The 27,706-nt window shown below is 26.4% G+C and overlaps 1 protein-coding gene across 1 annotated transcript; it reads left to right on the top strand.

The window, feature by feature from the left end:
- The first annotated feature begins 77 nt into the window (after positions 1-77).
- LOC107437510 (DNA replication ATP-dependent helicase/nuclease DNA2) lies at positions 78-27,706 on the top strand. Its single transcript, XM_016049534.4, has 15 exons — positions 78-1,212; positions 2,640-2,774; positions 3,039-3,285; positions 4,745-4,824; positions 5,229-5,463; positions 7,971-8,317; positions 9,161-9,343; positions 10,906-11,160; positions 11,919-12,223; positions 13,686-13,927; positions 14,759-14,952; positions 15,158-15,244; positions 17,812-18,091; positions 24,857-25,051; positions 26,409-27,706. Exons 1-15 carry the CDS (start codon positions 344-346, stop codon positions 26,586-26,588), a joined length of 3,834 nt encoding a protein of 1,277 aa, XP_015905020.3. The 5' UTR covers positions 78-343; the 3' UTR covers positions 26,589-27,706.

Genomic DNA, 27,706 nt, shown 5'->3' with positions numbered 1-27,706 from the left:
TTGCAATTTTTAAACATGCTGTTGCTAACCACTTTGTATTAAATTTTTTTTTAAATCGTTTCTCAACTAGTCTTTCTACTGCATAGAAATAGTCAGCTACAAGCTTACCACCTATACCCGCGCAGGTTGATTCTCTTTAGATAGTAAACTAATTGTATTTATCTTCTCTGTTACAGATGTATTTTCGTAAAAACAAATACAATATTTTATATTTGGACTTATTTGCTTTATTTTTCAAAACTTTCAATTGTGATACATTATTCATTAACCTGTAATATATAAAAAATGTAAGTTATAAAAGAAATCTTTATTCATCAGTGGAAAGATTTATTTATATTTTAACATGGAACCAATATCAGATAGTGATGATTTCATTCCTCCTACACCAAAAAATATAAAAGAGAAAGCATCTTTACTTGCCAGATCTAATGTTAAAATTTCAAAACCCCACAAGAGAAAAAAAATCACGAGTTCTCCAACTAAAAGATCTCCTGATTATAAAAAACTTAAGAACAAGAGCAAGCAAGTCTCTTTGCTTAACTACATGATGAAAAACAGAACGTCAGACAATAGTGATGTCTATAGAACATCTTCTTCTAATATAAAAATACATACATCTGAAAAGCAACTAAATCAACATCATAACACCGCAAAAAATGATTGCTCTGTTAATATCATATTTGATAAATCTGTATTAGATAGTGCAAGACAGACTTGTTCTGTGAATAAATCTGTCAAAACGAATTTAATAAACCAGTTTGAAAATGCAGAGCTGCAATGCAATACTTCTAAATTACCTGCATCAACATGTCTCATTCCGCAAGTTAATGCAAAAATTGATCTAAGTCACAATCTTAATGCACCTCTTCTAAGCACTTCTAGTAAGACTGATTCTCAAAATGTTGCCTCAAACATGTACAATAAATCAAACTCTACTTCGTTGACTGGCAAAGATTGTGAAAACATTAAAACAAATTCACATTTAGAAGTAATTGATACAAGCATTTGCTCTGAGGTTCAAAATCTGAGACTTGATTCTGCTGGTCATGAGACTGATAATAAAGTTGTTAAATGCAGAGATTCTCCTTCCAAAAATATTACTTGTGATATGGAAAATTCTTTTAGTTGGATGACTGAGCTAGAATGGAAAAATGATACTTTTATCCAAGATGTCGCCTTATTGGAACCTCATGTTGATGAAAATGATTTTAAGTAAGAAGAAACATAAATGGAATTAAATAATAAATATATATTTTTTCTTATTACATTACTCAGCTTAATGTGATCTCTGTTAATGTTATCAATCATTTAATGTTTTCAGAATTAAATTGTCCTGATTTTTTCTATGCATTTCTGTGATAAATTATTGCTATTTGTGGTCATTTAATCTTATCAGTGTATTTATTTATTATAATTTTAAAATCGCGTGAATATGATTTCTGATGTATAATTTTTAAGTCCATTGAATATGAATCATCATAGTGGCTTTTAAATTATGTGAATACAAAACGTGACATTTGATATAAATTAAGGATGCAATGAATATTCGACCATTATTCGGTGTATTCGGTCCTTTGGCTGAATTTTCGGCTAAGTATTATTTTGAAAATTACTTTTCAAAAAAATTTTTTTGGTGGAAATTTAAATAGATTTAATAAATGATAATCTGAAATAATTTTATTTGCTCTACATTGTTAGAAATAGTTTTTACACATATTTGTTAAAATCTAAAATTTGTTAATATATGTTCTAAAAGACACACGCAGAAACAAAGTTTGAAGAATTCAACTAGATTACTTATAAAGATAGTGATGCAATGTCAGTTTAGCAAGATACAGTATATCTAGCCTGTTTTAATTATAATTTTTTTAATTATTCTGTTTATATTACAATTTCATTATTAATTTTATTTTTAATTTTTATTATATATTTTTAATTTTCATACTCAATATTTAAAATAAAATTAATTGAATTGGATTTAATGAGGGATTTAATTAGCACGTGACCCCAAAAAGGAAACAGTTATTGGGCAACATTAGGTGTAATATTTTTAAACTCTCCCTTCATCTGGTTAGAAATCCCTGTCTTGCATGAATTAGCAATGCAACTTATGTCAGTTTAGTCAGATACCGTATATTTGTCTATTTTCATTGTGTATTTTTTAAATTATTCTTTTTATAGTATGATTTCAGTATTCATTTTATTTTTAATTTTGATTATAAATTGTTTTTAATTTTCATTCTCAATATTCTAAATAGATAAATAAATTGAATTGGATTTAGTTAGCACAAGGTACAAAAACTAAACAATTATTATGTGACATTAACTGTAATAATTTCGAAACTTGTGTCGGGACCTTTTAATGTGCATCAAAAGGGGTGTTTGATAACCTACTCAGGTTATTGGATAAGCATTCATATAATCTGGTTTCTACTGCTTTTCATTTTTTCAAATTTTTGTGTTTTTCACAATACAAAAGCTTAGAAAAGATCCGAATTAAAGTGTTGATGTGAAAAAAAATTGAGTTATCTAGTGATTTTTATTAATTTCACAGCATTGTAGACCCAAATTCTGAAAGACATTACCATTGTTTATTTAATTAAATATTGTATCAGTTATGTTTTCTTTATATTTTATAGATTTAGCTCATCACAAAAAAGTTCTGTTTTGTTTCGAGTACAAGATGTAAATCGAAGCAGTGTTCCTTATGAAGTTAAATTGATTTTGAAAGCTCAAGATTCCAGTTTAAGGTCATGTTATCTTAGAGGATTTTGGTATGTGTTTCAAATTTTTATTTATGTCTGTGAAATTTGTCTTAAATTATTGCATCTGCTTGTCATTCATAATATTTACATTGTTTCTTAAATGTTATCATTATGTTTACATTATAAATTAATGTTACATTACTAATTACTATAATGTTTATATTAGTGTTTACAATGATTTGTTATGTTATCACAACTAGTTCTGATAGATGTGTATATTTTAAAGACTTTATTATTATATTCAAAGCTTTAAAAATTATTATTTTTTTCTAGGATTGATAGTTTAGTCAATGTTGGAGACATTGTGCATGTTATGTCAGAGTTTGAAAAGGACACATGTGTTATAAATGACAAAACTGGATTCCTTGTTGTCAACCCTGATTTCCTATTGTCAAGCACAGCCATTGTTTCAACATTATTCTGCATGAGGAAGGCTGTCCTCAACCATATCCTTCCATCTTGGTCTTCAGGGAATAAAGTTATGATGATTGGAAATTTAGTTCATGATATATTTCAACAGGTTTCTATTATATCATATTTATTGTTTTATATGGGCTGAGATAGCCTGGTTTATAATCCAAAAGGTCATGAGTTCGATTCCTGTGGGCAGAAGACTCCCTGTGTACAAATTATGTCTGGCGCAGGCTAAATCTGTTGGGGTCACAAAGCCCTTCAAGCTCTTCTGAGGGTACTGGATCGGAGATTAATTGTACTCTGGTTCAGGCCAAAATTACGATCTGTGAATGGATGGATGGTGTGTGAATGTGTCCTCCTTGTAAAATGGGCTGTGATGTATGTGTGTGGCAGAAGTTGAATTCTTGGTCATAGAATGCGTCACTGATAAACGAGAAGTGCACCCCACTGCCTTAAAATAGTCTTGTCAGCATTGTCAAGTGGCATAAGACAGAAACAACATTGTTATATATCAGTTATCTTTTTAGTATGTACATTAGAGATGAGTTGGAGCTCTCTTTTAGTAGTTTGATCTGAAATATTTTTAATTTGACTTAATAATCCACATAATTTTTTTTAAAATCATAGATATTTCATAAATCAATATCTAACAGTGGTTGAATCCATCTTTGGGAGGTTAAATTAACGAAACAATATTAATCAAAAATATATTTCAGCACCTATACAAAGTAATAATAATAAAAACAAAAGTAAAAAATGAGTTTTAATATCAAATAGAAAATCAGAGCAATAACTAAAACACCAGTCTAACATTTGTGCCACAAGTGATAGGTAAAAGGTATTAAAATTTTTTATAAAATTTAAAAAAGTAACTAATTTAAAATAAAAGTGTCTGAAAATTGTTATTGTAGAATTATAGTGTAAATTTAAATATTTTTATTGTTAAATCTAAAAATGTAAAGCTTTATCTTCTGTAGTATTACATAACCTGACTGACTCCTTCTGTCACCATGTGGCTGTGTTAAGTGTTTTCTGAAATTTACATTTATTGTACATTAACTTATTTTTCATTTATTACATCTTCTAACTTAACATATGTTTTAAAAATAAATATGAAAATGAATTTTATTTAAGATAGATAATCTGCAAAATTGGGCTTGATGTTAATATGTTCATTCATGCTAAACGATTCCAAAAGTGGTGTTTTACTATACAAAAATTGTGTCTGCAGAAACTTAGATTATAAAATTTAAATTTTTAGTCAACACAAATTGTACAAAACAAAATCAACAAAAAATCTTTATTAAACTTTAAGTGGGCTTGTTTGTAAAATTCTGACTCTTAGCCGTCATGCTTTCTTGTAAACCAATTAAATTTTTGTCATTATTAATAAAAAAGTTTATTAGAAATATGCATCTGGATATAGATGAAAGAGGGTTGAAATTACTTTTCTTGACATAAAGTATTACACAATTTTTATTTCTTGATTTTACTAATCTGCTAATTTTATTAATTAAAATAAAAGCAGTAGTTCTGTAACTAATTGCATATTTTTATTCTTTTAGACTGTTAATGGAGGTTCTGTTGAAGAAATTAATAAAATTCTTGATTCAGTTTTATGGAAGCAGGAGAATTTACTAGCATTGTGAGTGTAATTATTTTATAAATTTCAGATTTATGTGTTGTGTTATTTAACAATATAACATACATTATTCTTTATTGAATTCATATATTCTTGATGTTATTGATTATGTTTATGTATATTTTGTCATATTTTTCATCTATTTCCTATTTTAATAGTTTGTTCATGTAATGAAAGTCAATAATTAAACTTTTAAATTTTATTAATGAATATTATTTTTATTATTTTTATTATATTATTATATTACATTTATATTATTTTTAAAGTCTGCTTAGTTATTCAATTTATTTAGTTTTAAAGGGATTTGAATAAATGTTGGCTACTGGGATCTGAACAATTTAAAATTAGTTAATCATTTTTTTTTAAAAAGTATACTTTTTAGTTTAAAATCCTTTTTTATGTTTTAGAAGTTGCCAAAATTTGTCCTTTTCTGAGATCAGAGAACAAGTAAAGGAATATGTTCCAAATATTGCTCTGTGGATTAAAAGGCATGTTTCTTTAAATAAAATGAATGCATCTGAAAATATACAAGTCACGTGTGTGGAGGGTATAGAAGACAATGTATGGTGTCCAAAGTATGGAATTAAAGGAAAAATTGATTTGACCGTGAACACCTTATTTCGTGACCAGAAGAAAACTAAAGTATTATTTTACATTTCATTTGTAATTGTGAAGCTGATTTGTATTTTCCTTAAAAATGTCTATTTCTTCTGATTTTTTTATTGTAATATTTGTAAAATATCTATCTGCATCTTGATTACTTAGATTTAAGTTTTAGATTTTTTTTTTGATGTGTTTATATAGTATCTAATTTGTAGTATCTGTAATAATAAAATCATACGTTGTCAATGCCTTTATCATGTGCTTAAGATAGTTTTTGTTTGTATTAATTTTGAAATATTTTCCTATGATGAAATAATCTAATAACATAAAGTAATTTGTTTCCCTTTTTTCCCCATTCGTTCTGTTTTTATTTGTACTTCACTTGGATGAATGATAATTTTAAGTTCCATATTAATTTAGAATTCATTGTTATCAAAGTTAAATATCCTGATTGCTATGAATTTATTTAGAATTGTTTTATGTTAAAATGTTAAATATTTTTAAAATTTTATGATGTTGAAGTGTGGCAATTAGTTTTCAAATTATTGTAGATTTTATTTTAGACTAAAAATTTCTTCCCAGAAAAAACCTTGGAAAATCAGTAACATTATATGTATTGCAGAAATGTGCCATTTTTTTAAAGTTAAAGTTTAGTTTAATGCTTAAGATTGGTATGTTTAGACAAAGTTAGATCAATTGGTAAAAAATGGATTTAAAAAATTGCATATTTTTATCTTCAGTTTGGTTTTTTAAAGTTAGAATAACCAATTTTTTAAACCAATCACTAAGAGTTTTTTTTTTTTTTTTTTTTTTTTGTGAAGCAGTTTTGATATATTTAAGAAGTCTAAAAGTAAATATGCATGTTCTAAAAAATTATTTCTTTGTTACATTAACTGACATAAAACACTTAATGCTGTCATGAACTGACACCATTAAGTGTTTTCTTCATATGGTATCAAAATAATTTTTAAACACAAAACTGATTTTTTGCTTGAAGTTTTAAACCAGATTTTTCAGTTTATTTTTTTCTTCTTTTGTTTAACTTTCTTTAGACTCACCTTACCAGTTGAAGTTATATCAATATAAGAAAATAACCATAAAACATAACTGGAGTTGTTTTTTTGCTAGTTGATAGAAACTAATTATCTTAATGGATTTATTTGTACAGGTTAATTATTTTTTTATTATCTGGCATTATTTTATTTTTTAATGCTATTTGTAATTTGAAATTTTTTGTTATCAGATTAGGGTTTTGTTAGTCGAAGAAATATATAATTATAACAACTTCTGTGGAATTACATTTTGAAAAATTATTTAATATAAATTTTTTTTTTATAGATTTTATTTATTAGTTTGTCTAAGGGTGCCCAATGTATGACGGGAAATATGTAACTCTGCTAGTAAATGTGGCTTACAGCCAAAATATAACTGGGGAAACATACATAACTATCTTAAAATCATTTTTTATTCTGTTATTCAAATTTATTTTAATAAACATTTAAAAAAATAGAATTGCTACACTGAAATTAAAATGAAATTTTTAAAATGTAAGGTTTCCAATATAAAGTGTTAAAAAAATTTAAATCTCTCAACATTTTGATTTTACTTTTAAGAAAATTTCTTAGACTTAAACATGCAAAAAGAAATTAAGTTCAAAAATTTGTTTTCAAATGAAAAAGTTTATACACTGCAAAAGATATATATAATTATTTTTTTCATTGAGTAAGTTAAAATTTGCAATAATTAAATTCTTTTTAAAGAATAGAAAATTTGCAAAGCTTTGAATGTATTTTAATATACTTTAATATATTATAAAAATATTATAAATATATTCGTATATATAAATACATTTAAAAATAATTGAAAAATTTGCTGTGCTTGTCTTGGGAGTTTTACACAAATTAATATTGGTCTTATAACATTTGGAATAATTAAGATACTATCAATTGATACAAAAATTGAATTTGCTGCAAACCTTAAAATCTAGCTTTTTTTGCAGTCCTTTTCTAAAAATTTGTGCACCTTCTAGTTATATTAATTTCTACAACAATTACCCATATATTATTTTTGAGTTATGCAATATTTTTTTATTAAGTGGCAAGTATAATTTTCTTTTGTTAGAAGATGTCCCTTTTACTGCTGTAAATTTTGGAAAAATGTTGAGATTACTGTTTACCCTTGAGTTAGATTGACTCTTACAATAGTAGTTATTCCCCATATATTATCTTTGAAATTGTAATTTACAATATTTCTTCAATATATCACAAAATATTTTTTCCTTGTATAAAAGTTATGCCACTTCTTGCACCCTTTTCCTGATAAAATTTGTTCGCTTTTAAGTTAGATTAATTCTTACAATGTTAGTTATTCCCCATATATGATCTTTCTAATTGTAATTTGCACTATTTCTTCATTAAATTGCGAGTATATTTTCCTTTGTTAAAAGATCTATTTTCGAATTATATTCTATGAATTTTATTTTTAATTGTTAATTATATATTATAATAATATTATTAATTAATTGCATAAATATTTTTTACTTTTAGATCTTACCTTTGGAATTAAAAACTGGTCGCCCTACCTTTTCTGCTGAACACATGGGTCAGGTTAATTTATACACTCTTATGATGGATGAGAGAATGAAAGATGTTTCTGAAGGATTACTGCTGTATTTAAAGGATCCCACTAACATGAAATTAGTATCTGCAGACCATAATTCTAGAAGAGGTCTGATACAGCTGCGAAATGAGCTTGCATTTTATACGTATAAGTGGTTTTCATCAACGGAGTACCAAAATGAAGACATTGAGCACTGCCATCTTCCAACTCCAATAAATAATAAGAGAATGTGCCAAAAGTGTCCTTATCTTCTACCATGTACAGTTTATCAAAAGTAAGTAGTTAATGCAAAAGTTGTTTGAGTAGCTAGTTAAAATGAAAGTGCTGAGGAGATCTTATTAATACACTCATTAAATTAAGCTCTCCCATGTTAGTCTGTTTGTCGGCCTTAGGGTGATGGAGGTCAAGGCTCCCACAATTTAAATTATTGATTAATGCTTTTATTAGTTTGTTTTATTTTTATTTATCCTTAGTGAAACTTTTCTCGTAATTTTAACCTATTTTGATTGCCAATGTTGCACAAAATCCACTAATGGTGAAATAATGATAATCAGAGGTTCATCCTTAATGATGATTCAAAGAAAATGTTAGTCTGTGTGCATATTACTCTATTACAATTTGGGTCAGGGAGCAGATGGTGATCAAAGCAAATGAGATCAGACAACCGGCTTTTAGAATGAGAAATCCAACCCTGGCTTAAGCCATGATGGGCAAACATGACTCCCCATACTGTGTGTTAAATTTGATGGAATAAAACATATATATGCATCATTGGTTAAGAATACAGGATTACAACAGAAGTTTTGGCAATTTTTTTTATTGTATTATGAAACTGATCATCAACAGAAATCATAGAAAATTGTACTAAGCATTTAGTACCATTAATGTCCATTTTTATTCAGGATAATTAGAATAGGGTTTTAATAAAACTCATAAAATTCACATTCCATAATTTTACATATAAAATTCATGTGGCCTTTCATGAATATTAGAGACATGTCTGCTACAGGGATAAATATTCATGAAAATTTTAATCATTGTTTTTAAAAACCATGTGGAATTATCTAATCATGTATTAATGTATTGAAAACATTTAATAATTCTAAATAATTTTCAGATCCTTTTTAGAAACTAACAAATTAGATCCAAATCATGCTATGATCTCTTTGATACCATCAACTACTAGTCATCTTACTTCTAGTCATCTGGAATATTTCATACATTGGTCAAATCTTCTTCTTTTAGAATCAACTAGTTCAGCAGTGTCTAATGCATTTTGGACAGAAGATGCTCTTTCTAGGTAAGCTTCATATTTTTAAATTAAGATGTAAGTACTTTATTTTGTCAGACAATAATATGCTTATTATATATATAACTTTGAATAATTTTGATACAGTTATATTTTCAGCTGACCATAGATAAAATATATATTTCTTTATTAAAGCTCCAAAGTTTATATATTATTGTTACTTTGTTACAAATTTCATAAATTGTTGTGTTTCTGTTTAAAAATATTATTTTACAGATTATAAACGTATGAAAAATGCACTTTTTTTTTTACTAATATTAGCATTTAAGCTAGTTTGTATTGAAATTTCTCTGCACTTGTTCATTGAATAAGAAGAAAAATCAACATGTAAGGGACATTTTAAAGCGTTGCAAAAGCTTAATAGATTGAAAATATTTTCTACCACACCTTTGTGCTATTTTAGTTATTTTTTTAATGTATATATATATATATACATAGCCCACGCTGAGCATTCATCAGCTCGCCAAATGCAATAAAATCGTAAATTTGGCGAATAAAATTATGTTTTGGCAAATGATTTTTTTCCACTGGAAACAAAATTACATATTTAACTCGATCTTCAAAATTACGTCAAAATGAATATTTCTAAACAAATCAATATTTTTTTATTCGATTACAGTAATTTTTGGTAGATGTGTTGCATAACCAATTAGCATTGGGTTGAAGTAATATAAGCCTGAAATAAACTACCGCGAAGCAGTTTTCTATGGGGAAAAATTAATCATAAAAAATTAAGATTTGCATTAGGCGAAGACTTTCCAAAATTGGTGAATACTTTTAATGTTTGGCTAATTCACTGACTAATAATTAGAAATCCTTAGCACAGGCCCTGTATATATGTATATAAATATTGCATGATATTTTTTATATAATAAACAGAAAAATCAGTATACGCAGTTTTGATACTATCTTGAAAGATCAAGTCAGTTTTAAGAAATATTTAAATTTTTATTTGTGTTTAATTTTTAGTTACAATTTAGTTTTTTCAATTTTTTTATATCACTTTTATGCTTAATATTTATGTTATTTCTGATTACTTTTTTAGTGCAGTATCTTTATAACAGTTTTATGTTCTAAGTTATTTTTTAACACTTTATTATAACACACTTTCCTATATTAATACTTTTATTTACTCAGTTATTTTCTCAATACTTTTATTTTCTTTGATTCTATCTAAATATAATGATTTTTGCCAGTTTTACAATATCGGAATCTTATTGTTTTACTTTAACATCTTCAAATACTCCAAAGATTACATTTTATCACTTATCTTTATTTTAATAAAATTTTTGAGAGCATTCACTTTTAGCTGCCCTGATTTCTTGGATATACATATAGAAAATATAAAAATGTGTTTTTGATGCATATTCTATGAGTTGAATGATTAACTACGTAGTTAGTTTAGATACTCTTGATTTTAGTTTATGCACATGAAAATGGTTTGGTCTTTTTAAAATCATTCCCAATTAATAGTATTTTTGCTAAACATATATTGTGATAGTTCCTAAATATTTTTAGTTTACAACACTTATGAATTTTATTTTTTCTTTCAGAGAGAAAAAAGGCATGTGTCTAAGTTGGATGGTGTTGGAAAAATGCATACCTATAAATGAAACAGAAGAGAAGTATTATATGAATATTTTCAATCGAAATGTAAACAGCCCTGTTTCTGAGCAGCATTTAAATGGTGGTTTAAGGGCAGGGGATTATGTTGCATTAAGTAATCAAGATAATTCTGATGAAATAGCCATTTCAATGGGATACATTTTGGATGTCAATGACGTTTGCATCAAAGTTGGTACTGACAGGTATGTTGTTTTTTAATGTTATAAAACATTGCATTTTTAAAGTATGTATATTTTTTCATCATTTATACACAATCTCTTCGTTGCACTGATAAATTTGTAAGTTGTAAGGATGTTTCTTCTTTACAAACCATTTTTTTCTCTCCCTGGAATAATGGTAGAAACAAGCTTACTTTCTGAGAAAAGCATGCTGAGCAAGAATAAAAGTTAACTTTCAGAACTGTCTGAGGGTTGAAAGTGAAAGCTTACAAAATAGCAAAAAATATAACCTTTCCATACATTTTATTAATATATAGAAATACCAAACTTATTTTGTAACTTATGAACTACTTTATTTTACTTATCAGAATGTGAAAAGAAATAGTAAGTATTAAAGACATTGATCGCTTTAAAATTTATTTATTTCTGTATAAAAAGGAAAAAAAATAACAGGCATATCTTTAAAATGTCTAAACCTTTATCCACATTTTGCTTCATTTAATTATTATTCTTTTTGTAGCACTTGTTTGCTCCCATCTCTACCTCTAAGAAAGAGATAATATTTTAAAAATTGCTCTTCATAAAGGAATATTTTGAACTCAACTTTCTTAAACTGTGTATTATTATACTTTGGATGCATATCCTTTGAAATGCTATATTTTTGCTAGAAAAAAAAATCATAAGTCAATTTTATAGAAGTATTTCTGCATAGTTCTTTGTTACATTTTATGTAGAATTAAATAAATAGTTATACTAAAATACTTTTATTCTGTATTTTTTAGAGATTTATATGCTGTGCCACATTATAAAACTTATAATTTTCGTATCGACAAACAAGTTTCAAATAGTGCTACTGCTTGCATTCGAAACAACCTGATGCTCCTGATGTCTGATGATGAACAAGCTGCTAGACTTAGAAAATATATTGTGTCTAAAGAGAATCCTAACTTTTTGAAGTCCTTACCTAAAAATGTAGTGTTACTGGGTCGCTCTATATTAAAAGTACTGAACAAAATTCAACAAAAAGCTATTCTCAAATCATTGATGGCTGAAGATTACTTTTTAATCAAAGGAATGCCGGGAACTGGTAATTTATTGTTTTTTTAAAAAAATTTTTAAATTTTTTTTAGGTGTGAATTATTCAAGTATTGTTATTAAATTTTAAGTTTTATTTTTGTTAATGTATAAGATAAGTATTTGAACTTTGAGAATGCTTTCAACAGTTTAATTCATTTGAAAGTTATTTTATGAGTAATTAATGTTATTTTTTATCAAAGCATGTACAAATCAGAAATTCAGAGAATTGTGTTGCACAAAGTATATCCTTAAAAATTTCTGTTAAATTAAAAAATATTACTTATAGAAATTTAGTTTATATTTTTAACAACAGTTAAACTATATTTTCTGTATACTATTATTTTTACCTCTTATATTATTGCTAGTGACTTAAACACTTAATATTTTTAAGATTTTTTTTTTTTTTTTTATATTTTGTTATAAATCAGTTCAAATTAAGCATTTTTTTGACTATTTTTTTCCATTTCCAATCAACATCTTGTTTCATTTAAAATATTTTAAGTCTATAGATTTTATCTTTTTTGTAATTCAGATATTGATATCCCGTGATGCAATTGTAACGTTTCTAAAAAAAAAAAAAAAAAAAAATCTGGATCGGAATTATCTTGTATTGGCAATAAAGATTTAACAAACATACTTTTCTTCTTTTTCTATTATTTTATATAGTTATATATTATTATTTGATACTAAAACATTTTTATGGTAAAGGATTGCTATTGTATGTTTCATTTTGTTAGAGCTATATGATTTAAAAATTATCAACAATTTACAATGTTTAATAAAATAAATTCTTCTAAAAAGCTTTGTGATGCGTTTTTGTATGAATTCTTTAATAAACGTCTCATTTCATTTCTTTTTATACTATTATTTATTTTCATTTCTATTATGTCACAATCCTCTTAAGAATAAATTAATTACATAATAAATGGTATTTTTATTTGTTTTCTTTTTTTCCGACTTATTATTCCGTCCTGGTTTTGCCAATCTAACAATCTTTTGATTATTTTTATCATTGAATTTTTTTACTGTAATAACTAAATGAAGTGCTCTATGATTCGATTCACAAAAGGCTGTAAATTTCTAATTTTTCAAATACCCATACATAATTTAGATGCTCACTTGTTCAGAAAATTATCTAAATTAATTGAAATAGTTATCAAAACAGCAAGAAATTTGCTTAGCACATAATAGCTTAATGACTACCATAACAGTTTTTATTTTTACTCTCTGTTTTCATATTAGTTGAATCTGCTAATAACTTCTCATGGAAGGAAGCTAATAGTTGCCACAAAATTCCGTTTCTACCCCTTAGACACCTTTTTTTGTCTTCCGAAAAGAAAAAGTTAATTGGCAATTCAGTTAGTAGTATTTTTAGTGAAATAAGAAAATTATGAAAGCATATGTTGTGTTTTTTTTATAGTATTTGTATTAAAAAAAATATATTGATCTTATTATGTGAAATATTTCATTAGGTAAAACATCCACAATTGTTGCCTTGGTGAGACTATTTGTGAAAATGGGCTTATCAGTTCTGTTAACTAGTTACACCCATTCTGCAGTTGACAATATTCTATTGAAGCTTAAGGAGCACATTCAATTTGTAAGAATTGGCCAAGGATCAAGAATTCACTCTGGAGTGAAAGAGTTTTCATTTGAAACATTAACTAAACATTTTAAGACAGTAGAAGAATTTCAAACATTCATGAAGGAACAGGTATTAAATGTTTCGTTTAGAAGAATTAATTTATTTTAAAATTCGTCTTTATAATGGATATCATATAAGATATTCTCCCAGACTTTTTCTTTTTTCTAATCAAATTGTCTAACTTAGTGACTAAAATTGTTTGTTTTTAAACTATGCTTTAAATGTGTTATATGATTTTTTAAAATAAATTTTTTATTTCCTCTGCAACTTAATTTCTTATTGTTTAAAAGCTTGTATCATTGTTTTAAACTATCGTTTAAAAGCATCAAATATCAGATGGCTAGATTAAATATTTAGATATAATGATTCATGTGCAGCATAAAAGATAATATTTTCAAGAATGCAAGAAAACTGGTGAATTGTAAGATAGCTGTACTTGTCATTAGTTGGCTGTACTTGAAGTATCCACAATATGGTTCATAAGTGTGTGAAGTTGAAACGAAGTTAAAATTGGATGTTTGTCATATAACTAATGGTGCACTTATTGAACATTTGTATGAAAAATTAGGTTAGTTTACCTTCAGTCTGATGCATGATTTGTTGTAAATAGTCTAAATTAAACTGTTGTAATATACCATTGAAATTTAGGTATTCTTTTATGTATATCATGCCCTACAACAAATATCCTGAGTTATTGAATTCAAAAAAATATTTTTTTGAGGGAAAGAGGTAAGGCCATAAGTGAAAGAGATTGTTGTCTAAAACAACTTGTTGAATTAAAAAAAAAATTCTAGAGAAAATATTAATGCCAATTTCATTATTTAATTTATTTATTATATATGATATTTATATTTTTTCTTTTATGAATGAGTTTTGAGTATTTTGTATTAAATTCTTCAGATGGTGGTTGCCACAACATGTTTAGGAATAAATCATGCCATATTCAGTGTAAGGAAATTTGATGTATGTATAGTGGATGAAGCATCCCAAATAAATCAGATTGCCTGCTTGGGTCCCTTGTTTCATGCTAAGAAAATCATTTTAGTTGGTGATGACAAACAGCTTCCACCTCTTGTGACAAATGAAAAAGCACGGTAAGTATTTACTGTTTATGTATTCTGTGGCAGAAATTTTCAAACTTTGTGAATTTTGTATCACATAGATAAGAATCAAACATACAAATGGTACTTATGTAAAATTTCAATTATAATTTATTCCTTAAAAAATAGAATGTCTTTGACAAATAGTGTTAGTCATAGATATGTATATATTTTCAATTTTTTCTTCTTCTATTTTAAGGAGTAAAGGAATGGAAGAAAGTCTTTTTCAGAGATTAGCAAATCCTGAAAATAGTATTGAATTAGTAATACAATACAGAATGAATGAGTAAGAATTTTTTAAATTAATTTCACTGCATATTCACAGATTTTCACTAAAATTTTTTTTGAATTAAAAGGTCATTATTCTTGAAATTATTATTACAAGTTTCTAACTAAAAAATACATTTTTATTTCAAGTTATTCAGTTTAAATTCCTGCATATTCATTATTCTCTTTTATTTATATATTATATTAAAATAATCACATTACAAAGGTTTACTATAGTTTGTCTATGGTAAGAGCTCCTCTTGCCACAAAATCTGAAGCCATCTGGGGCTATGGAAACAAGAATAGCGCATTTATGGGAGGGTGGAGAAAGATTCCCTTTCTCTCCCTGACCCGAGCCAAAACCTATCCTAAACAATGACCCTACACCCCTACTGGAAATAGTTACCCCTTGTTACCATAGTCATCACCACGGTTCCAGACGAATAGCTCGGGGAGTTTTTACTTTAGACAAATTATATTAAATTTTAAATTTTTTATTACTGTTGAAATAAATGTAATCTATCTTAACATTTAATCTATCTTAATAGCTATCTCAATGTATTTTAGTATGCAATAAATTTCCAGTATTTTGTTCAATTAAGTTTTTTAAAAACAAATGATGATCTAATACATTTTATTTTTTTAATTAAGTACAAAAGTTTATATTCAAATTAAAATATTTGTTATTTTTTTGTGCCAAAACTATGTTAACTATGGTAAACTTAACTATGGTAAATGAAACATTTATAATTTTCAAACAATTAAATAAGTTTTCTTATACTTTTTACTGAAATTCAAAATATTTACAAATTTCTTTTAAATATTTTAGAAAAAATGCTTTGAATTAAATTATGTAAAATATGAATAATTTTCAAACAATTATGTAAGTTTTTATCCCTACTTTGAGCAAGGGAAGCTCAAAATATACATCAACTTCCATTAAATATTTTGAACAGAACTGCTTTGAATGGAATTACATAAAATATGTAATTAAAGCAATTGTACAAACTAGTTACCTTAAATATTGTGATGATAAGCTCCTCAGTTTAACAGAATTTTAAAATAAATAAACTTCAATTATTGAATGAAAGTTACTTTAAAATTAGGCAGTATGCATGCAAGTATAATTAATGTTACTTCCCTTACAATGGACTATGCGTCATGAATAGAGCCTTTTACTTGTTTTGTTTCCTTTGCAAATATTGGCCTCAACTTTTGTCTTAATTAAATTTGTTTTACAATAAGCTAAAAATAACATATTGAAAGAGGCTTAACTATGAAGAATCTAGCAGATTACATTATTTTCAATAAAATAAATTTAATATGAATTTTCATGTACTAGTTTTTAATGAGAGTTAGTAAAAAATTGCAATAATAAAAATTTTACAATGGTAAAAAAAGCAGTCAACCTCTAATTAATATGTCTTAATATTGTCTTGATGAGGTGTCTTAATATCCATTGTACTTCCTAGATGATTATTTATTATGAAAAAAGTTGCAAGCGTTAGTAGCTTTACTAAATGCAGGGGTCTGCTCAGAATTAATTTGGGTCTGTTAACGAACCCTTCACAAAATATCTTTTCATAAAAACGGACCCTGCACAAAATATTTTAACTTAAAAACGGACCCTTCACAAAATAGTTTATCTCTTAATCGGACCCTTCACAAATTTGTTTATCTTCATTATTGTTTTGTTAATCGAATAAACCCTTCCCAGGGGGGAAAGAAAGACAGATGTAAACGAACCAAGTTTTGTCTTAGGTAGACGCTTCTTCCTTTATTCATCCAAAATGAATATTCTGCGTTCAGCAGTATAGGCTAAATACCAAATATTTGTATGGTGCGTCTCTAATTTAGTAGCAGCAATTGCTGTTTATTTTTTAAAATTATAATTTTACAGTGTTGAGCATAATTAATTTGAGCTTTAAATTAAAAAACTCATTGAAAAAGTTTTTTGCAATAACAGGACCCTATTTGCACAAATTCACAAAAGCAGGACCCTGGTTGAAAGAATTTGACTTAACGTTTATTTTATATTCACAAATTACGAATAATTTTTTCACAATTTTATAAAAACGGAACTTTCACAAAATGTCTGGACAGACCCCTGAAATGCTAAGTTAAATATGCCTCAAATGGTAGCCAAATGTTTCATACAGCAAAAATATTGGGAAATGTAAAAATTTTTATTAAAAAGTAAATTAATTAAATTAAGAAAAACATCATAAAATATTAAGGCAGCTAATTTAATAGCAAAACATGAATGTTTTGTAATTTCTTTGCAAAAAATTAATTTATAATTCTTTTATATTGTAATGTACTTTTGCAAAACATATTTGTTTTTTTTTTAGTGTTGCTTAAATTTTTTATAGAATAATATTTTTAATCCAAAGATGCTGTTTAATTTGTTTTGAATATTTTTCTACAGTATTTAACGTAATTTAATCGTGTACTCTACTAGCAAAAAGATATAGTCTTGTTAATTTATTGTTTATTCATGCTGTACTTATATAGTAACTTGTGTTTGTATTTCAGGACAAAAGTATAGAATGTCATTTATTAATTAAACTTTTTTTGCCTTTGTAGGGAAATTATGAGATTGTGTAACGAAATTACTTATGCTGGCATATTGCAGTGCGGCTCAGAAAACATTGCCAAATCTACTATACAGTTGAGTGTTGTTGAATCTTTGAAATCTCAAACACCATCATGGATTCTTACTGTAATGAAGTGTGACTTAATGTATTCTCTTACTTTTCTAAATACAGATGAAATAGTCAATTCAAGTAAAATAAGCCTACAAAGACAGGAAACTAATGAATATGAAGCAAATATTGTCAAATCAATTGTAGAGTTTCTCATTAATGTAAGTGTACCATGTTTTATATGCGGGAAATTTTTTACATTTTATTCTTATAAAAATGTCTGTAAATTTAGAAATTTAGGTGTTAGTTTTTCAGCTTCAGATTAACACTTTCGCTACCGGAACGCCTCGTCAACTAGACTACCGAAAATGCCTGAAGTGCCCGTGAAGCTAGTTAGAAATTCCCCCCCCTTTTCAAAAAGTGACGCACAATGAGGGAGGTGTAGCAGTAATCGTCCTTGAAGGAATTTTACGAAAAGGGGAGAGAATAGAGGGATTTTTCAACAAAATTTTGTTTCATATCATTCTGCTCTTGTAAAGTTGCTTTATCTTTATAAACAAAAATGTCTTTTCGCCGTAAAGGTCTTTCGACCGAAGAAGCTTTGAAGGGGATGATGAAGAATTCGATGATGTAGCTCCAACTGAAACCACTATTGCCCCTTACGATAGCAGTAATAGTGATGAGGAAGATGATGAAGAAAATCCAATAGAATTTCATTGGACATCTGAGTTAAAAAATGAAAAGATTCTTGTTAAAGATTTTTGTCTAAATTCAGGGCCAAACCATGGAAACTACCAGATTCGTCACCGTTAGATAATCTAAAGCTCTATTTAACTGATGAGCTTTGTAAATCAGTTATGGAAAATACAAACAAATATGCAGAGTTTTGCTAAAAACAGAAAAACATAGAGAAAACAAATTGGAGCCATTGACTTCTATTGACGAATTGTGGTGCTTTTTTGGCATTTTACTCATCATGAGTTTAGTGAAAATGGGTTTAGTGATTACTGGTCCCAAGACACCATATACGGAAATTCTATGACAAAAAAACTGATGAGTAGGAACCGTTTTTTGAAAATCAAGCATTATTTTCACATCTCTGACAGAGAGTCAGAGTTGCAGAAAACGGATGAAAACTATAGATATTCGCAAAAAGTTCGGCCAATGTTTGATCAAATCTAGGAAAATTTTAGGAAGCACTTAATTCCATACAGTTGATGAAGCTTTATTGAAGTATAAAGGAAGGCTTGGCATAGTGCAGTATATTCCCCTTAAACCTGCAAAACGTGGCATAAAATTATGGATGCTCTGTACATCAAAGCATGGGTATGTTTTGAGCTTTGATCTATATGGAGGAAAACAGGATAATGTCAAGAGAAGTGGAAAAGGTTTGGGATATGACGTAGTGATGCATATGACGCAAATTTAAAAAAAATCTGGACACGTTATTTATTTTGACGGATTTTTTTCCAGTTCAATTTTAATGTATGCTTTATATCGATCGGGTCACTATGCATGTGGTACTCTTATGCAGAACAGAAAAAATTTGTCGGAAAACATAAAACAATTAAAATTTAAAAACAATCATGAAAGTGCATCTTGGCAATGCCTTTCCTTATCAAATATACTCTGCACAACCTGGATCGACAAAAAACAAATATACATGCTCTCAACAAACGTTAAAAATGAAAACAAAATAGTTCTAAGAAGAAAAGGATCTGAAAAAATTGATGTATGTTGCCCAGTATCCTTTGAAATGTATAACAAATTTATGGGCGGTGTAGATCTTGCTGATCAGAATCGTAAATACTATTCTGTTAGTAGAAAATCTTCAAAATTGTGTTATTATCTTTTTTTCCTTTGTAATAGACACCGCCATCAATAATGCATTTATTTTGAAAAAGATTTCAGAACAATCTAAAAGTAAAAATTCTCTTTATCATTTTAAAAATGAACTCATTCACAACATCGAAACGAGTCATCTGATTCAACGTAAACGTCCTTTTCTAGATTATTCACCCACCTCAGCTAATTATGTGCATAAAAGAAGAAAGATTGACGGTCGTAAAAGAATCTGCATGAAATGTAAGAATATGAATAGGAAAACTCCTTCGGATCATAGCATTCAAAGCACTTGGGAATGCGAAACATGTAAAATGTGCCTGTGTAAATCATGCTTTGATTAATTGATTTTCTTATACTGTGAATAATAATATTCTGAAAAATTTTTAAATTGCGTTAAATTTATATATCAATGCCATTTTGTTTTCATTTACACTGTTAGAGAGGATGCATATTTGCCTTTTATTTATTTTTACCTTATTTTGAATAACATGTTTTATTTATTGTATTTAAGCTAGAAGTTTTTTATTAATTTTTTTAAAGGGCTTAAATTAGTAAATACATGGTATCGAGATATAATAAATTAAGTAATATGCTTTATTTTGTCTTTTTATCTCAAATATTTTGTTAATCATAAATATTGCACAAAACACTTTTCAGTTAATTTTCTAAACTTCATAGTTTTGACTTTATAGCGTAAAAATGATAAATTATAGTTTGTAAATATAAATGTATCTTTATTGTTCAGACATTATTTGAAAATTTCAGAAAATTTACCTCAATATTGCTTGACTAATTTATTTTATGTTGTGAATTAATAATATTCTGCGCGTCTATGACCTGTGAAAAAAGGCGTTATTAAACAATTTTGTTAAATTTAGATATCAATGCAGTTTTGTTTTCATTAACATTGTTAAAGAGCATGTATATTTGTCTCTTATTTATATTTACACCTATTTTGAATATCACATTGTATCTAATTTAAAAATAATATTTTTTTTTTTTAAAAAAAGAAGCTTAAATTAGTATATTGTAGCAAAATGTAAGAAACTAATTAATATGCTCTTTTTTTTTAATTTTCAAATAAAATATTTTTAAATTATTACTTTGAATATTATTTATAAAAGTTTTATTTCTTAATTTTATACGCTACATGTTTGTGACCTTATAACATAAATCACAGGTTAAATTATTCTTTGCAAATATAAATATATATTTGTTGCTCAGCCTTTATAAATAAATATTTCTTAATATTATTTGATTTATTTATATTTAAAAGTGTTAATTAAAAATATTTTATACATTAATAATGCATGCAAAAATTATACGGCTATTTAACAATTCTGAAATTAAATAAAATATAGGCACAAGCAGAGTTATTTATACATTTTTAATAGATTATAATACTTGTTCTTAAATTTGAAATGTTTTCTTATTTTTTTTTTCTATTTTGATTTTTGCATCAATTTTTTTAACAAATTTTTTGATTGAAAATTATTTCTTTAGAGGTTAAAAAGTTCATATTATTTATCAGCTAAAATAAAATCTGGATTGTTTTTAACTCATTTAACGTGAAATTTTTGTTTTAAAACTATTTTGTTTTTAACATTTTAAATTCATTTCTTTTTAACATTTTAAATTATGAAACTGTCTGCCTTTTTTATCGGAGTTTTTTGGGTTACTTACGCTGAAAAGAAAATACTAGAGTAATGGTGTCAAAGTTTTTTTTTTTTTTTAAAAAAAACATCTAATTATTTAGTTATTGTGTCTTTAAAACTATATCAATTGTTCAAAATTATAAACTGCTAGAAATTCTGCAAGACTGAAAGATTACTAAATACAATTAATTATAAATCGAATTTTAAATATAAAATGAATAGGTAAACATTATTTTTTTTAAATTAGAGGGTTGGCTTTGATGCCTGAAAAAATGGTTTTTATATTTATAACAATAGGATCCAGGAGAAAAAACTGCTTTGACGGGTACCGAAACTATTCTTTGAAATTTAAACTTTATTTTGCATTTGCAGTTGGACAGCTATAAATCATAATTCACGTTGTATTGCTGTTTATGAATGCCTCGCTATTTTCACATTTTCAATGCTTGTTATTACTTAGGTATTGCACTTGAAGCTGAAAGGACCCATTTTTTTATTAATTGTTAACACCTGGTCTAAGAACACGAATGTTTACTAGTTGAGAATGTTGTTGGTGTCAAAACTCTTGATATAGTTAAGTCTCCATAAATTCATTAATTTTCAATTTTAAATGCTATCTTCCTACGAAAGGGATTTTTTGCCTGAGAATAATCGGGAGTAAACTGTCATTTCTCATAAACTTATTGTTTCCTTCATAATGAATGTTCTATATTCAGCTGTCAGGCCACCCATATCCTTATATTACAAGTAACTCATTCATTTCTGTAGAAGATAAGCCTTATCAGCATAGCTTCTAAAGGCTATTGTTGAATGAAAAGTAACATGTCATATTGTAGATTTTCTCTACTTCTACTTGAAGTTGGGACTGATATCTTTGTCACCAAAATTATGGTGTGGTAGTGTAAGAAATTTCTTCTACATTCCCCTTTTCTTCCAAAGAAATTTCTTGTCACCACACCCATTTATAATGCACCACATGTCGATAAACAGATGCCGATTTCCAACTCTTCAGTAAAATGCAGAAGAATTTAGTTGTATACTAAAAAAAAAAAAAAATTACAAGTAAAATGCGACAGAAAGATAAATCTGAGTCTAGAAGGCAGTGTTGAAATAGGAAGTAATTGTGTTCCCTAGCATACGTAAAGAATAGCTGTCTGGCTGATTAACGATGGGATTAGAGGTTAAAAAATTATGCATTAAATATAGTAGTTAAATATAGATTATTAAATATAGTCATTAAAATTTTTTAAAAATGAAATTTTAAAAAAAATAATAAGTGAATAAAATAAAAATTTAGACATTATATATTTATATACAGTAGGGAACCGATTATCCGGAACGATCGGTACCATCGCTATTCCGGATAACTGATTTTTCCGGTTGTTTGAATCGCTGCAAAAAGCCGTTTTTTTATTGTTAAACTCAACTAAAAAAAAACTTTTTGGGAATAATCTTAAAAAGAAGAAAAAACGATGAAGTAATACACTAATGATTATTTCCGAAATGATGATAAGGTAAACATCTTTCAAAAAAGAAAGAAAAATACTAAAATCTTATGAGGAAAAAAAAAATTCTTGAAAAAAATGGCGGGAAAATTTATCGAATTTTATTCCGGTTTTTTGGTTTTCCGGTTTTCTGATTTCCGGATAACGGGTTTTGTACTGTATATATTTCTGCAAATTAAAATAAAGAAAGTACTGATTTACTTACAAATAAACATTTTTTAGTTTTTTTTTTGGTCTTTTACCTCATACCATATCAGACAAACAAGTAAAAAATTAAGAGAGAAAATTTTTCAAGAATATATACATAACAAAATAAGCATTTTACAGTAAATACATTATTTAAAAATAAAATAAAAATACATTTAGGCTTTAAATCAAAATACATATTGAAATTTTAATCTTTTACTCTCCGATAACACTGAGTCGACATCGGGAGTCACCACATTAAAATTTTTATATCTCATTAATTTGAAGCCATAATTAATTAATTTATTTTAGAAGCTATATAGAAATATTGTACTATGAAATTTATATGACTTACTCTTTGCTCAAACTACATATAATCAGAGCGTATAAAAAGCATATCCGGAATGCAAAAACTGAAATATTTTTATATTAATTATGGGAAGACATATAAAAAATTTGGCATCTATTTCGAATCGTTTACTTTCAAATAATTAAAAATTAGTTAAACGATTTAGCGAAAAATATTTTTTATACCTAGGGGTGATTTTGGGGGATAATATTTTTAACAGTTTCAGAGCTTTATTAAATAATCAGAAAAGTTTCTCTTATTTCAAATTGTAAAATGTACACATACACATTTAGGTTGAATACTATTTTAATACTGTCACCAAAATTATTTCTCCTTAATGACAGATGTTAACTTTAAATGTTGGTTTCTATGAAATTTAAAGTTTATTTTTTAATTATTTAAGTTATTGAATTATATTAGTTTTTGTTCTACAACGAAAAAAAGCATTTTATTTGAGCGAGAATATTATTTTCAATATAAATGCTTTGTTTAGAAATTGTATAACTGGATTGCAAGGAATTACATACTTAATTTTCTATGTAAATAATAAAATTAAAAAACAAACAAACAAATGATTAAAAACATTTATTAACATTTTATAAATCTTGTTATGTTAGCAATATTCTTGCTTCAAGTAGTCTTTCTTCCCACACCTATTTTAGGGATATTTCCCCAAGTGAATAAGAAGATGATCAGTCATTTCAGAGTAAAGCTGGGGAATTTTTGCTACCTGATTTCCAACTTCGGGCGTTTGCGGTATTCTGGACATGTTGTGGTTTAGAGTGCTCGGTATTTAAAGAGTTAAAGTGCTAAAAGTGATGATTTTAGGATAACAATTTGTTTTGGAGAGGTAACTTTAGGGGTTGTTTTATCTTCTCTAAACACAAAAGAGTAAAAAAAAAAAAAAAAAAGATTACTGAAATTTAATTAATCTGTATTGCCAATTTTGTAGTTATAATTACCCCAGAACACTGATTAACCATTTTACACTCATAATAAAAATATCTGAAAATGTTACATTATTCATTTAATTTTTGTATGCCTTAGAAAAAATGTGTAACAAGAAAAGTAAAACACAGTTTTAAGGACTTGAAAGATGAAACATTTTGTAAGGATATTTTATTATTAATATTATTTATTACTCTCTCAATGTCAGTAAAATACAAAACATTAGTAAAAAAAAGTTATTTTTGTATGTTTGCTGAAATTAGTCTAAAAATATTTGAAGAATTAATTACTGTAATTTCCTACGTATAATTCATGGATTATCTGTTAAAAAAAACATGCAAATTGTCGCTGTGGATAATCTGTTAAAATTATTTTCTGGACATCAGATAATAATTTAGCTTATATACTGCTATAATTTATAATCCATATGAATATCAAATTATTGCTCTGTTTTTAAACTACTATTTTTTTAAATATTTTTTTGCTATATGTTTACAGAATAATATTGAAAGTGGAGATATTGGCATCATTTCTCCCTATCGCCAGCAAGTTGACCTAATTAAGAGGAAAGTAAAGGAATTTCAGAAGAGTGATATTGAAGTTAATACTGTTGATCAGTATCAAGGCCGTGATAAAGATATCATAATTATATCTTGTGTCAGGTGTAAGGAATCATCAAATGAAAATAAATTGGTATGTTGCATTTGTATTAAATTTTAAAATCATGAAGTCTATTTAATCATTAGACTTTTCCTTTTGGTTGAAATATAATACAATCAAATGGAGTTATAATTTTTTTCTCTTCATATTTAAGAGCTTAAGAAATTATTATAATTAAATATTGTTTTGATAATCCTGTATGCAGTGATGTAATTGCTGTTCAAATTGTCCTTAACTACCTTTGCTTCCCTATCCTGATCCAAAACAAGTATTTTTGGTCAAAGTTGCTGTTAACTTGTACTAATTTTGCTCCAATTCATCTAAATTGTGCTCTTATATCTAAAATATGCACTACTATGTTCCCCCTCTCAAAATTACTTTAAAACAGTATTGAGTGCGTTTTCAAAATGGCACAAGCAGGGCTGATTGTGCTCCGGAAAAAATCCGGATTTTTCGCTAACCGTGATACGGAAGTTTCCGGAGATCGAAGGTCCAGACGTTTAAAAAAAATCATTGATCACAAAAGTTTCCGGAAATCAAAATTTCAAAGGTGAAACTTAAAAACGCAGCTTATTTTATTTGTTTGTAAGGGAGAGCCAGATGCTTTATATTCAAGATTAATATTAATTTTTTATCAGTAAATAGTTAATATAATCATGAACTCAAGAAAAAAAGACATATTTTTTGTAAATTTCAATTACTTCTCCAGGTTATCATAGCTATGTGTAAATGGTATAAGTATGTGTGAAATTTTAAATATATTTTAAGTAAACTAAGAAAGATTGAGAAAAAGGGAAAAAAAACCTTGTTTAAATTTTTTTTCAATTTAAACTGTTTTTTTTTTTTACTCAAGAAATTCTCCAGAATTTTGACTTGGGTTCACAATCACCCCTGCACAAGTTTAAATGTTTAAATTACAAATAAAAAATCAAGTTTGTAAATGTACATATTGTTCTTAAAAATAGGTAAAGTTGTAGACTAAATTTTGTTAAGTTCCATAAAGTTAATCTCATGTTTTGTGTTACAATTTTCTGTGGTAACTCCAGCATAATTAAATTTTATAAATGACTATTATTGAATGAACAGGTTAGACAGAGAAAAGGTTAGATTAAAGGGAAGAATATTTTTTTTTATGCAGTGTGTTAAATTAAAAGTATATTAATTTTTGCCAAAATTTCAAGTTTAAAAAAAACTTTACCAATGATACTCATGATTTAAAAATAATTTTCATTAAAATGTAAAACTTTTTTAAGCTGTTGTTGTTCTAGTTGTTGCTTTCAATAATATCAAATGTTAGTTTTTGTAAATTAAGCAATGTTTGTTTGCAAATTATACTTCTAATAAATTATACAATGCATAATATAGTGTATGTATCTGTTTTTTTTTTCAGAAAGGAAGCATTTTAAATGATGAAAGACGTCTAAATGTTGCAATCACAAGAGCTAGAAAAAAACTGATCATCATTGGTTGCAAAACTTCTTTAATACAATTTAAACCATTCCAAGATATATTTGCTTGCTTAAAGAATGAACAAGTTTTAAATCTTAATAGCAAGGATTTTCCACTTTAATTTATGTGTGCTGTAGAAATGTAAACTATTTATGTTCATTCTAAATATTTTTATGAATTACATTAACATATTTTTGTAAGTTACACATTAAAATATACATTGGTAGTAAAACATATAAATATGAACTGTTTACCTATTTGTGCTTAAATATTTAATCCATTCATGTGAATAACATATATTTTTGTACTTTTATAAATAGCAAATTTTATAAGTATTTTTCTATAAATCCTGGATTAAAATATACCTATCAATTCATATTTATGTGTACGTATATATATATAAGAAAATATACTTAAAAAATTCTATGGTTGCACGTTAAAATACATAACTGCTTACTTGTATGGCTAATGAATAAAACTGGAATTAGTGATAGTATCATTTATGCATATAACTTATCTTATGAAGTTCGTAAGCACACTGCTTTACCCATCATGAATAATCAGTAATTAAAATACATGCATGTAAAGTTTACTAATCAGTTTTGCTTTCAAGACTGAGATGTCAAAGAAGACTAATTTTTAGAAAATTGTTCCTACTTGTGTTGTTATTAATACTTCACTTTAGAAACGCTTTCCGTACAGCCATGCATGTTAGCAGTTATAAAATTACCTTTTCAAGAAAAATATTAAAATATAATAGATAAAAACCTGAATTAAAATAAGTATTTCCGCATTTGCACCATTTCTGATAACTGTGTATACAAAATAAAAAAATTAATTCCATATTTTTTAGGATCCTTAGGATATTTGAATCTTTTTATTTGTAACTCATATTATGTTCTACAAAATGCATATATGTTGAATGCATAACTATATATATGTGACAATTTGTGTTGTGATTCAAACTATAAACTTTTGTTTATTATATCATTAAGAATTTCAGTAAAAATGAATAAAATTTAATAATTTTTTAAATGTTTTTTTCATTTTAAATAATTGGCTATGAACTGCTTAAAAACACATTAAAATAGAAAGTATTATAATCGAACAAATTCTTAAAATATATTTATTAAAACTATTAATTCTATTAGCAATTATTTCACAGATTATATGTAAAAGAAAAAAATTTGTTAATTTTAAAGCATCTTGTATATGTAATAAAATTTTTGAAATGCTTAA

This window comes from Parasteatoda tepidariorum, chromosome 6 (assembly GCF_982258835.1).
Source record: "Parasteatoda tepidariorum strain Cologne lab strain chromosome 6, Ptep-v5.0, whole genome shotgun sequence".
In the NCBI taxonomy this organism is placed as follows: domain Eukaryota; kingdom Metazoa; phylum Arthropoda; class Arachnida; order Araneae; family Theridiidae; genus Parasteatoda; species Parasteatoda tepidariorum.
Note: the sequence above shows the minus strand (reverse complement) of the source record. Positions and strands in the feature narration are given on the sequence as shown.

Excerpts from the sequence above, each read along its gene's own strand:
- LOC107437510 (XM_016049534.4), top strand. The coding sequence starts at position 344 with ATGGAACCAATATCAGATAGTGATGATTTCATTCCTCCTACACCAAAA. Across the intron at positions 2,775-3,038 it reads TGTTATCTTAGAGGATTTTG|GATTGATAGTTTAGTCAATG; the intron begins GTATGTGTTTCA and ends ATTTTTTTCTAG. Across the intron at positions 18,092-24,856 it reads TTGTAGAGTTTCTCATTAAT|AATAATATTGAAAGTGGAGA; the intron begins GTAAGTGTACCA and ends ATATGTTTACAG.